The 13,451-nt window shown below is 33.2% G+C and overlaps 2 protein-coding genes across 2 annotated transcripts in view; one reads left to right on the forward strand and one right to left on the reverse strand.

Annotated features, from left to right (window-relative positions):
- Positions 1–13,451, reverse strand: part of LOC128173363 (uncharacterized) — an 86,539-nt gene that overhangs the window by 70,365 nt on the left and 2,723 nt on the right. The gene's annotated exons all lie outside the window — the stretch shown is intronic.
- LOC128173364 (uncharacterized) lies at positions 664–5,687 on the forward strand. The gene is made up of 3 exons (XM_052839046.1): positions 664–1,034; positions 1,615–1,836; positions 3,484–5,687. Exons 1-3 carry the CDS (start codon positions 828–830, stop codon positions 4,669–4,671), a joined length of 1,617 nt encoding a protein of 538 aa, XP_052695006.1. The 5' UTR covers positions 664–827; the 3' UTR covers positions 4,672–5,687.

Here is a 13,451-nt window from a genome sequence, read left to right on the forward strand (position 1 = left end):
ATCCTCCCTGTTCTGACGCCTATGAAATTAAATATATATGAACACCAAAATTACACATGCATCTCATAATTTCTATTGATAATGATTTCAGATCTCTGAGTTCACATTACACACACCAGTGACGCTGGAAGTATTTGGTTACCATCAGGAAATCAGGAATCAGATTCGTGCAATTTAAAAAGAAAGGCATTGGACAATTTTCTTTCCATATGTGGGGCTAGTCCTGTAAAGAAGACCTTATCTTCTGATTGGAATGGTTGTTCAGAAAGAACTTAAAGAGACAACATTCTGAAAACCAAAAAAATCTTAGCTAAGTTTTGAGTGTGTTGGCACCTGGACAACAAGAGCATGTTCTTGAGGCTGTCATAAAGTAAGATGACAACTTTGAACCACAGTTTTTAGAGGATGTTGCAGCAAGTTATATGTCAAGTGTTGACTGGGGCACACAAAGACAAATCCTTTCTATAGTAGCCAACAAAGTTTCATACTGCAAGATGAAGAATCTGATTCCTAATTTATCACATTATAAGTTTGGTGCTGCAAGAAAACATGCATCAAGTGTTGGACAAGGACAACAGGTACCTAATGAAGGAAGAACACGTGAGGGAATAACAAATGCCCAGATTAGTCATTTCTTAGACTTCATTACCAGCCCAGCAATAATGACAGATTTGCCCTATGGGGAATCCAACCTGAAACTATCAACTGGAGATGTTATTACTGTGCCAAAAATCATCCTAAACAGTATTAGATCTCATGTTATTGATCAGTATTTAAGTTACTGTGATGAAACCCTTTTCCAAGATAAAGCCAGTTATAGTTCATACATGCGTATTCTTCATTCTGTGGGACCAACTGTTCGCAGATCTATGAAAGGACTGGACAACTATGCTGCAGATCATGGCTCCAAAGCAATTGAGACATTGCAGAAAGCTGCGGAATTGTTTTGTAGATTGGGGAAAGGAAAATGTTGGCTAGATAACATTTGCAGAGTTCTCTCAACTTCAAAGCAGTACCTTAAACTAGAGTACAAGGTAAAAGGCTTTTTGGAATATCATTACTTATTAGGTCTGTTACTGTAGTTTGCAAAAATTTGTGGAGTCGGTACAGTCCTGTAAACAGTCAGTGACAAACCTAAAAAGTTTTTTGTTTTGTCAAGGGCCTAAAGTTTGATATGTAATCAAACAAAAGATAATATATAACAATTAAATTAATAGCTTTATTCTCTAATGTTTTAATACCTTCCTCATCAGTCATCTATGCAAACCTTGATGCCATTGTAGAATATTGTAATATTAATCACAGGCAAAGGGGGGGGGGGGGGTCGCTTAAAATTAAACTTAAAATAACGTTACGTCTGCCATGTTGACGTATAAATTTTGACGCTCGCTGTGTAAAGAAATTCATAAAGCAATCATTTGACGTGATTTTTTCAATGACGCCAAGACATTCTTGTCCGAGGCAAAAACAATTTACTGTTCATGCTGAAATAATACATGCAACATAAATTTCCGTCCTTAATTATGATCTTATAATGTCGCACTTTTAATGGTGTTATTTTTAAACAGTTTCTTAGCTGACAACAGAATCTTAATTGCAATGTCTTATTTTTAGATGCATGTTATGAAAGACTCTGAAGTGGCAGACCACTGTTGCAGGTATGCTCTGTCAGATGGATCAGAGGATTATTCTTCCACATGCAACCATTTCCACACAAATTACTGCAGGCAGTGTGCAGAACTTCATGAAGTTCTAATAAATCTTGTAGAAACATCAGAGCAAATCAAATATGAAAATGAAAACCAAAAGGATGATATCAAGTACATAGTGAGTGAGGTATGTATACAAACATTTCAAGCAGCTCGGTTTTTACAATTCTGCCTAGGTCCAGTTTACTCTAAAAATATATGTTAAACAAGCATTCTGAGAGTATTGCATAAGCAATACACGTCCCCTACCGGTTTGTATTATTCTATGAAAGCTTCCAAGCACATAGGCGTCGGAACCGGGGGGGCTAGGGGGAGGGGGGCTTAGCCCCCCCACTTTTTTTGCAAATTTATACCTTACCATTAGAAACATAGCATAATAGAGGGTTCAGCCCCCCCCCCCCCCACTTTTTCTCGCAGGAAAGATTGTTTCTAAATTTACATTGAGGATTGAAAAAGTGGATTCAGAAGCATACAAGCCCCCCCCCCCCCCCCCCCCACGGAATAGGAATCACGTGATTTTGAAAAAAGAATTTTGGGTAAGTAATTTTTTTTTATTGGAAGTAAAGGTATACTTCCCCCCCCCCCACCCTCCCCCGGATTAGGATTTCCATGATTTTGGGAATTACTTTTTTCTCAATATTTCAGAGGATTAGTCTAGCCCCCCCCCCCCCCCACTTTCAATTTGCTTCCGACGCCAGTGAAGCACACAACTATTTCAGAGCTATTAAAAACGAGATGTCATGCTTTAATCAGAGATAAAAGAACAGAGGAAATTAAAAATATATAGTTGATATAGAAATTAAATAGGAAATAGGTAAAATAATACTCTTTATTTCATCTCCTGTAATTTCGCCAAGTCTATTCTATATTCGCTGGTAAAAATTTGTGAAAACAATGAACTGTTATGCACAATATCATTTCTTACCCTCTTCTGAACCCCGAATCAAACCAAACAGTTAAACAGCCCAACCCGACAACGAACCCGATTGTAATAATAATACAAAAAAAACCCTGCCGATTAAATTTACAACACAATGCTTGACACTATTTTATAGATTTTATTTGTTTGTTAGAAATGATTAAAGGAATGGTACAGGAAAAGGATTGGTACAAGTAACGCACGATATTATTACTGACTACATACTGACCTCGTTTATTCAGTTACACACCGAACCCGATAACGAACCCGAACATTAAAAAATTGGAATATAAAAAATTAATTTTCTCGAAAATATGTCAATCAGACGCTACAAAAGTGTAAACTTGATCTGTAGTTTGACATTTTGAAGCTGTTCAGCAAGTTTCATATCATTCCTCAAATGCATAAAGAAAAAAAGTGTGGAAAACTGAAGTGGGACAGACAGACGGACTGACGGACGGACAGACAGACGGACGGACGGACGGACGGACAGACGGACTGACGGACGCAGAGGAAAGCTATAGTCCCCTCCGGTGAAACCGGTAGGGGACTAAAAAAACAGAAATGCAACAATTTTGTTAATTCCTAAAAAGCAATGTGAAAATATTTACAAGCATATGAACCTAGTTGGTCTCATAATCAACACCGTGTGGCATTATGGTTTGCAGATTGTATCAATCAAATTATCAGCTTTAACAATAATCATGTTACTTCATGAAAGGACCTCTGATCCATTTAAATTTCACACATTATTTATCATTTTTTGTTCTTCATGTAAGGAAAGGTATTAGTAAATGTTAACATTTGAGAGTGAATGTGCCTTCATGCCATTCAAAATTTTTCAAATATTTTCAGGGGGTTCGAGCAGTTCAGGAATGGAAAAAGCATGTACTTCGGACTGTAAATCAGAATGATGCTCGTAAAGATATTCTGGAAAACTTAGAAGATCATGAAATTTTGTTGGAAAGAGATTGGGCTATGAAGTTCATCCCCATGCAATACAGGGAGTCACAGTCAAATTGGTTTGGAAAAAGGGGGTTGAGCTGGCATATTACCGTTGGAACCTTCAGAAATGGAAAAGCCATGGAAGTCAACACTCACACCATTATTCACATTTTTGATGCTGCATCACAGGATGCCCACACTTCTAATGCAATCCTTAAGAACAGCCTAATGAATTTCCAAGAAATGAACCCATCACTGAAAGACGCATATGTAAGATCTGACAACGCTGGCTGTTTCCATGGTACTGCATCCATATCTGTGATGCCATTTCTTTCCACAAAAATCAGATGCAGTCGCATGGATTTTGCTGACCCCCAAGGCGGGAAGTCCATTTGTGATAGAAAAGCGTCACATGCTAAGTCATTTATCAGACGCTTTGTAAACGAAGGAAATGATGTTTGCACGGCCATAGAATTCAAAGATGCTTTACACAAATCAAGCATGAAGAATGTTACAGTGGTAGTGGCACTACCTCCACAGAAAATTAATGAAAAGACGGCAGGAAGGGTCCTGAAGATCCCGAAGATTACTACATTAAACAACTTCAGTTTTGAGGAGGGAGGGAATTTTAGAGTTTGGAGGCAATATGGTGTAGGGAATGGCTGTCTTATTCCTGCCACTGATACAGTCAGTGAAGTGGCAGAACTACCAGTTCTTGACATGTTTGTTAGATCGACTCAGCAGCCAACTCATGATCTGTTTGTCAACACTGTTACTCCAGAATTTACATTACCTCCAGAAAACCATAGCGTTTCACTTCCTGATGATGTCAATATGATTCCAACTGAAGAAGTCTTAGAAGTTGAACCTATGTCAAGGTTGTTTCCATGCCCTGAGTGTACCAGAACCTTCCAGAAATATGGCAATTTACAAAGACATTTAGATGCAGGTTATCACACTACACCAGTCCATCCGCAGATATTGTCAGACAGATCAAAGATTGAGTATTCCAAACAGATGGAAAAAATTAATGTGAAAACACCTTGTTTAGAAAATGTGTCATCAACAAATCAAATAGATCAGCTGAAACAAGGATAGGCCCTCAAGTCAAGACGAGAAATAAAAAGATTCACATCGTATCCGAAGAAGTATTTGGTTGAAAAATTTGAATTTGGTGAAAAAAAAGGCCGAAAATGTTATCCGGAAGAAATAGCCCAACAGATGCGACATATAAGTAATGATGATGGCAAAAGGCGATTTTCTTCGGCAGAATTCCTTACGCCTTTGCAGATAGGCAGCTTCTTTAGCCGTCTTGTTCTGCAGAAAAGAAGAGCTGACAATAGTTTGTATAATGAAGATGATCTTCAGGCTGAAGGCATTGAGCATGATTTTCAAGAACTTATGATGGCTGCATAATACTTTAATGCTCATATATACCATCACCATGAATTTAATCTTGTCAGTTAACCTTATGAAAACTGAATTGTGTAGATAGGGACATTTCGGAATGGTACATAAACTTTTTGTTTTTAAAATATGTGCCTGAAATTAATACTTCAATAACTTCAGTTCTTTCTATAGTTCACTTCATTATCATATGCAAATACAATGTTAGAGAGAAGTAGAAGTACTTGTCTTGATTCAGAAAAGATATGTTTTGCATATGACAGCATCCTGAATGATATTATATACCTTTTTATTCAACATATTGAGGAAAATGTTGTTTGTTTTTATAATCTTAAAGCAAGATTATGACCATTATAATTTTTAAAGCAGATTTTGCCTTGTACATAAACCTTTATAATAAAAGCAATTAATACCAGGTACTTGTATATAATAGAAAATTTGCTCATGAAATGCTCATAATTGCATTATACTAAAATTTAGTAGAGCATAATAATGTACATTTTAAATTTTAATGCTGTGTTGTTGTGTTATATTTTTGACTTTTTTGACTTAATGATCATTTAAAATATGTCAATGTTGATAAACGAATGTCTAATGATTTATTACACCATGTTCTTTTATAGAGTTATTTATTCATATTAATCAGCTATTGTAAACTATGATAACATGTAGATTATTATAAGTCATAGATCAATATTAAATCAATTGCAAAGATTTAATTTAATGCCAAATATCTCTCTATTTGTGTTTATTTTACATTAATCACTTGAATAGGAAGAGAATCCAAGTAACTTCAATTATTTAGTTACTGTGGTAAGTTCTCCAGAAATTCAAGTCTAAGTTTGAGAACTGCTTGAACAGGCCTGTTGACATTGATATAGACAATGAGTATCTATTACATACAGTTAATAAAATTAAACAAATACATTAAGACTCATTGCACAGGCATTATTACATTCTTAATAATCGAAGAACTTCATAATTCAAAACACTATTTTATCCTATTTTTCACAGTATTCAGAATACCTAAATGAAATGTAAAAATGTTGAAGAATTAACCCTGTATGTTAAGTGCAAAAAGGTCATATTAAAGAAAACTGAAAACAAATATTGACCCCCCCCCCTTCCCCTTTTAAAAATTGTTTTTTATTCAGATGATAATGGTGGGCTCAAATAAATTATTGATATACCGGTAAACACAATAAGGAGTTTAAGACCTGTTGATGAAAATTATATTCTGCTGTATATTTCTCCCTGTATCCATGTCTTAGTGGAATGCCTCTAATAATTAACTATATAAAATATAATCATTATATATGAAAATGTCTTGGATATGCATAATTAACTTGAGAATAGGGTTTTTTTTGTTTAATAGGCAAGATATGAACAGAGTTACCGGGTATTTCAATTCTAATCATAACTAATTTCTGGCCTTACCCTTCAAAGAGCCAAAAATGCAAAATCGATATATATTTGAACCTGGAAAAAAAAATTGGAGTTAAGTTGCCTAAGATTTTTATTCTAAATATTTGTAATACAGATGGTCACAACTGGCAAAACAGTATTAATTTTTCCAGCAGTGGTTGTAGATTTGATATATAAAGTAATAAAGATATGCAATTTTACGAAAAATGATTAAAGCTTGAATACATGTTCACTTCCCGTTGTCATGGCAACAATTACACTTAAAAACTTGAAGTTTTTTTTTTCTTCTAAATTTGGAAAAGACAATCTAAAAAATAACCACAATGATCAAAATACTATATATTATAATGTTAAGGAAGCATTAACCTTCAAACTTGACTAAAATCATTGTTCAATCTCTAAGGTTTTGTGCATCCGTAACTAAGGAAGCAACTTTCCTTGGATACCAGTCCTTTAATTTGGCAAAAACCTTCATTTATTAAAATTTTCGTATAAAGTAGATTAAAATCAATAATATACCAACAGCTTTTGAAAAAATATTTTTTTCACTTTCCATGTAATGCTTGATGCTTGCTGATTTTGACTCTTAAGTACTTTGACTCCTAAAAATCACTAATTACGCAAGAATGGGCGTAGCAATAATTTTTTTCTAAATGATATTGGTATTATCAACAACTCTGCTTCAATAACGGATTACAAAATCTGTATCGTTTTTAAGTTATTCGTATTAGAGTTTACGAATGTCTTAGCCCCTAAATGAATGGGCCAGCCCTTTTTTTTGATTTTGTTAGGAATGTCGTCTGATTATCTACAACTTTTGTTACATATGTTTTAACAAAATATCATCTGATAAAAAGATACAGATCAAAAAGTATAAACATTTTGAATAAAAATTTGTATCCAATTTTCGTGCCTAGGCGAGCTCCAAGAAATGGCGCAACAGGCGTTAAACAACTACATGCTGCACAACTTCAAACAATAGTCTACATATCCTGAAAATTTCATAGTCATATCTCTAATGGTTTCTGAGTTTATAGCTGCACAGAATGGGTCGTCAAAATTTACAAAATGGCCGATAATTTGGTACCAGAAGTGACTACGAAAAAAATAACAAATATTGATCAAGTTTAGAACACCCCCAAACATCTTTGAAAAATGGTGGAAATCGGTCGTACAGATTTCGCGAAATCTCGTGCACAAAATTTGGAAAAAATAATTATAGGAAACAGTACGAGAACTTTAAGGTCTTCTGTTGGAAACGGATGATGTGTGAAACATGGAAACATGACAGATGATGTAACATTCCAACAATGTCAGGTTTTTTGTCTTGTTTTGAACAATTAAAAATGTATTGCTTGGAGTACAGAATTATAAAATTAACTACTTTGTTGTAACCACTGAATGGAAGTTCACCAAATAGTACATTTTTAACATTAAAGCCAACTCTATTTGAAGTTTTTCTATAAATATACATACTAAGATTATTCCATATATGAAGTATTTCTGAACATGTCATAAATACGTGCTGAATTGTTTCCACATTTTCCTTACAAAAAGCACATACATCATATGAAATAACATTAATCTTTTTCAAATAATAGTTTGTTGGAAGCATTCTGTGAAGAATTCTGTATTGTAGCCACTGTATTGAAGTATCAGTAGTTGTCTTAAAACAAACTTAAAAAAAAATCTTTCACAGAATCATTTATATCGAAGCGAAGTGATAGTTCAGTGTTCCATTTCTGAATTGCCTCGGGAACAATATCTTTACTATTAATCAGTTGATAAAAAACTTTGGAACATTTTTCATTCAACAGTATATATTCAAAACAAGAGGCCCATTGGGCCACATCGCTCACCTGAGCAACAATGGGCGTTGAAAAGATATTGTGCCATATGTCCTACATGTATAGATGTGAAGAAGAAAATTGTACCTTAATGTGCTCAATTCCTCAAATTAAAAACATTCAAAAATTTTATTTGTCTTCTCCATTATAATTAAATGACTGTTATTAACTTTGCGTACAAACCAGGATATTTTTCCGCTGTGATATTTTCTTAGGAATACCGATAATTACTTTATCCCCGCAACAGAAATATGTCAGAACTATGAAAACTGTTTTAAAGATGTCGTTTTTATTTACTTGTGTCTGAAAAGTTATCAAAATTGATGTAGATTTCACATTATTTATTGTATAAAGAGGGCCCCCAGAGAGTAGGTATACATGTATACAGAATATCATTCCTTTATTTTGTTTGCACAAGTATTTAACATACTCTGATTCATAGAGAATTTCTAATGTTCCACCAAAATTTCAGCGTCAATCGTAGAATTATAAGCAAGATACAGAGCTCACAGTTCGCCTAGGTTTGAGTCATATTTTGTTCACATGAGTTTATTACATTCAGCTTAAGATTTTTAACTTGGTATTTCTTTTTCAGCATTTTAAATGGAAAAAAAGAATGGCCTAAGATTTTCAATTCTTTTATTCACTCAAGACCATGTCACTGGTATTTGAGGTTCAAAATCAGTTTATACCAATGAACACAAACACAGTCAAGTATCACATGTACAGTGGTAGTTATAATGACGAAAAAAGGTTAAGTTTACAATACAATAAGTTGTTAAAGTTGGTTTCTGGAAGAACAGACTTTGAAAATTTTTCTTAATAAATATTGACCATTTTTTTACTTTTTTAATCTTTTTAAGATTAAGATTTTCAAGAGTTTTTAAGATTTGTGTACAAACATAGAATTGTGAGCAAATCTCTGTATCTTGCTTATAATTCGAAGCTTAACACTCAAATATGGTTAGTAAATAGAAATTGTAAATAATAAAACACAAGAAACATGCACTATAACAAATAAAGAACACAATTTATTTTTTCGAAATGAATCATATACATATATATATACATGTATATACCTACATATATCCGTCAGCGATATCAAACTCTATTTAAACTGCATAAACTTGACAAAATGCCCAGCATCTCAACAAAACCTATTGCATTAATCTACCATTACGCAAAAGATAATGCCGAATTACCGATAGAGTGAATTGTATTTCAGTACTTTTTTGATACATCAGATTTTGCTTAATTTGCGCAGGTAAACAGTTAACTGTTTGATTTACCGAAGTGTCTGTTTGATTTGATACGTAAAAATCACGAAATACAAACGATAGTTCCCAGGTTACAAAGCATAAATAATGAAAACGAAACGAAAATCAAAACAAGCTAACACCAACGTCATGTGTGAAAACTGGCAACGCATTGAAATATTTAGCCTCAATTTACTTCAGAAAATCGGCACCAATATATTTTGCATGTTTCAAAAATTTCCCTTCATACGCGAACTGTTGCACAACAAGCAAATTCATCATAGTCAGATCGACCCTTTTTCGTATAATGTAATGGCTGCTTTAAACATAGAACCTCGTTTTAGAAGTAAGGAATACGAGTCTTGGTAAAATGGGTATGCAAACCCGGGCCGTGGCAAAATAAAAAAAAGGGGCAGATCGGCAATCCCAAATACGCATTATTTTGCAGCAATATTTACAGCGAATACAAATATACTGGTCCATCAAATATCCTGAAATTTTAATGAGATTGGCAGATTAGTACCTCAGGCCAAGTCTTGCCTACCCATTTTACCGTATGCCGAACCCGAAGCTATTAAACTGATTGAAACACGCCTTTCCTTTATTATTATTTTCGTAATAACTCAGATTTGAAACAGAATTAGCACTTAATTTTTGCAATTTATATTTTCCTTCCCATAAGGATAATTCATGCTAAACTACGTTGAATTGGGCTCGGTAGTTCTTGAGAAGAAGATTTTTAAAAATGCACCCCACTTTTTCTACAGCTTCAAAGTTTTCTCCGCTTTGAATACCAATCGGACTTTTATTTCTGCAATTTATATTTGCCCTCCCATAAGGATGCTTTGTGTCAAATTTGGTTGAAATTGGATAAGCGGTTTTTGAAAAGAAGTTCAAAATGTAAAAACAGTTTACAGACGGACAGACGGACGGACGGACAGACGGAGGACGGACAAAATGTGATCAGAATAGCTCACTCGAGCTTTCAGCTCAGATGAGCTAATAAAAAGGAATAAATGGTGAAAAATCTTTACTCACATCAGATCTATTAACTGACATGGTCTTGAAAAACTTAGATATTGCACTGATAACACTATTAAATTGCATGGTACAAATATTTTTCAAGCTAAATTGCTTTTCAAAATCATGTTGTGATAAAAAAGTTCGATCATTATTCAAAAAGTCACTAACTATTTTTACACCATGTTCATACCACAATTTGACATAAATTGTTTTATTACCAAACCATATATTTGTATTGTACCAAACTGGCATAGAAAAAAATTTTTGCTTAAATAGTATGTTATCTGAAGCTTGAAATATTGTTAAGTATGACTGAAATACATCTCTCCAGAAAACATTACTATGTTTCACAATATTATGCATATATTTGTCACCAAAATCAAGCATATTTTTTGTAACCACATTGACATGCATTTCAAAAAAGATGTCCATCCATGGTTTCTTATCTTTAAAAAGTCTCCTAATCCAGGAGCATTTTAATGACTTTAAAAAAATGTTAATTTCTAGCATTTTTAATCCCCTTTTTAAATAATCTTGGGTGATAATTTGTCTGTTCACTTTGTCAATCTTTGAATTCCATACAAATTCATCGAAAAGATTACTTAAAAAAGATAAAGTTTCTTTATCCGGATTTGGGAGAGAAATAAAAAAAAATGGTTAAGCTTTGGAAAAAGTAATGTTTTGGCTACAGTGACTCGATCAATTAAAGGTCTTTCCTGTTCCACTGTTGTATCATAGCTTTAATTTTTGGTATATTGATATCATAATTTAGGTTAACTATTTTTTCAAAATCTACAGAAAGTTATATTCCCAATAAACTAAATGTTGTAAATCCCCACATTAGTTTCCATCTAGTATGGTGATATACTTGCTTAGAAATTTTTTTAGCACCAATCCAAACAATTTTTGTTTTCAAGCTGTTGATCTTTAGTCCTGAGAAAGTAGAAAAAAAATCTACAGTGTCAAGTGCAGCAAAAAATGAATTTGGTGAACCATCAAGTTCTAAAGTTGTGTCATCTGCATATTTGATAATCTTATGTTCCTTACTATTAACCACAATACCTTTGATACTTGTATTTTGTTTTATTAGAATTGCTAAAATTTCTGCACATAGAATAAATAAATATGGAGCAATAGGATCCCCCTGTCTACATCCTTTATATATATCAAACTGTTCTGAAAGGAAAACACACTGCACGATTGATGCTTTGATCCGTGTATTTAAAATTTAAATCCATGTAATCATATTTTCCCTAAAACCCAAATATTCTAAAACTTTATAAATAAACTTCCAAGATATGGAATCAAAAGCTTTCTCAAAGTCTATAAGCACAAGTAAACCAGGTAAATTTTTTGTTTCAGTAAAAGACAGTAGATCATAAACAAATCTGGTATGTTCTCCTATAAAACGACCTTTTATGAAACCAGACTGAGTTTCTGATATCAACCAATTTAAAACAGATTTAATTCTATAACTGAGACATCCTGATATTAATTTGTATAGTACATTCAACAGGGTAATTGGACGACAGTTTTTCAGATATTGTCTGGGCTTGTACCCTTTTGGTAGACATGTAATAATTCCTAGCCTTTGTGATATAGGGAGCTCTTTTTTAACAAAAATATGGTTAACCGCAGACACAATGTAATGTTTGAAATCCTTCCAGAAAAACTTGAAAAATTCAACAGTAAAACCAACACTCCCTGGAGATTTGTTATTTTTCATATTTTTCAACACATTATAAATCTCATTTTCCAATATATCGCCTTCAAGGGATATTGAAGTGGATGCATCTAACCTTTGAATGTCAGTTTTTATTATATCTTCAAGATTAATATCTAGAAGATCAGAGTCTGTACAAGAAAAAAGAGATTCATAAAATATTTTGACCTGATGAAGGATACTGTTTTGATCATATATAGTGTTGTTGTGTGTTTCAACTTTTTTAATAGTTTTATTTAGAAAGTTGCGAGACTCAAATGAGCAGAAATATTTGCTTGGTTTCTCTCCTTCTTCTACCCACTTAGCCCGGGATCTTATAATATGACCTTGTAACTTTTTCAAGTTCAGACTTTTTTTCATGCAAAAGCTCAAAATCAATATAAGACTGTGACTCAATATTCTCAATATCTTTCAGTAAGGTAATTTCAGTTTTATCTCTTTCTTTCCTTTTAAATTAAGAGTATGAAATAGTAATACTACGGATCTCCATAAGTAAAACTTCCAGAAAAATACAATGATTTATATCATCATCATAAAGATATTGATCTTGGACTTTATGAATAGTTTGTTTAACCTTTTCAATGTAAGTTTTATCTGTCAGAAGACTGTTATTAAACTTCAATAGCCCACGGCCTCTTACAAATTTATTGAATTTTAACTCTTAAAGTACGGCAGAGTGATCTGATCTATAACCAGGTTTAATAGAAATTGTTTCTACCATGTTTGACAAGCTTTCAGATATTAGAATATAATCAAGTCGGCCTTGTTTTAGAGGATTTCTTTTTCTCCAAGTAAATACTCTTTTGCTTGGATTTAGAATCCTATAGTAATCAACTAGTTGTAAATCCTTCATCAGTTCAAGAACCTTGTCCCTTGCTTTTGGGTTATTAACATTGTTTTAGTTTTCTGTATCCAACACAGGATTTAAAGCAAGGTTAAAATCTCCACAAAGTATAAAATAGTCATTATTGAGGTTCAAAAAAATAGTCTACATATTCTGAAAATTTCATAGTCATATCTGTAATGGTTTCTGGGTTTATAGCTGCACATAATGGGTCGTCAAAATTTACAAAATGGCCGATAATTCGGTACCAGAAGAGACTACGAAAAAAATAACAAATATTGATCAAGTTTAGAACACCCCCAAACATCTGTGAAAAAAATGGTTGAAATCGGTCGTATAGATTTCGAGAAATT

Source organism: Crassostrea angulata, chromosome 2 (genome assembly GCF_025612915.1).
Source record: "Crassostrea angulata isolate pt1a10 chromosome 2, ASM2561291v2, whole genome shotgun sequence".
In the NCBI taxonomy this organism is placed as follows: Eukaryota; Metazoa; Mollusca; class Bivalvia; order Ostreida; family Ostreidae; genus Magallana; species Magallana angulata.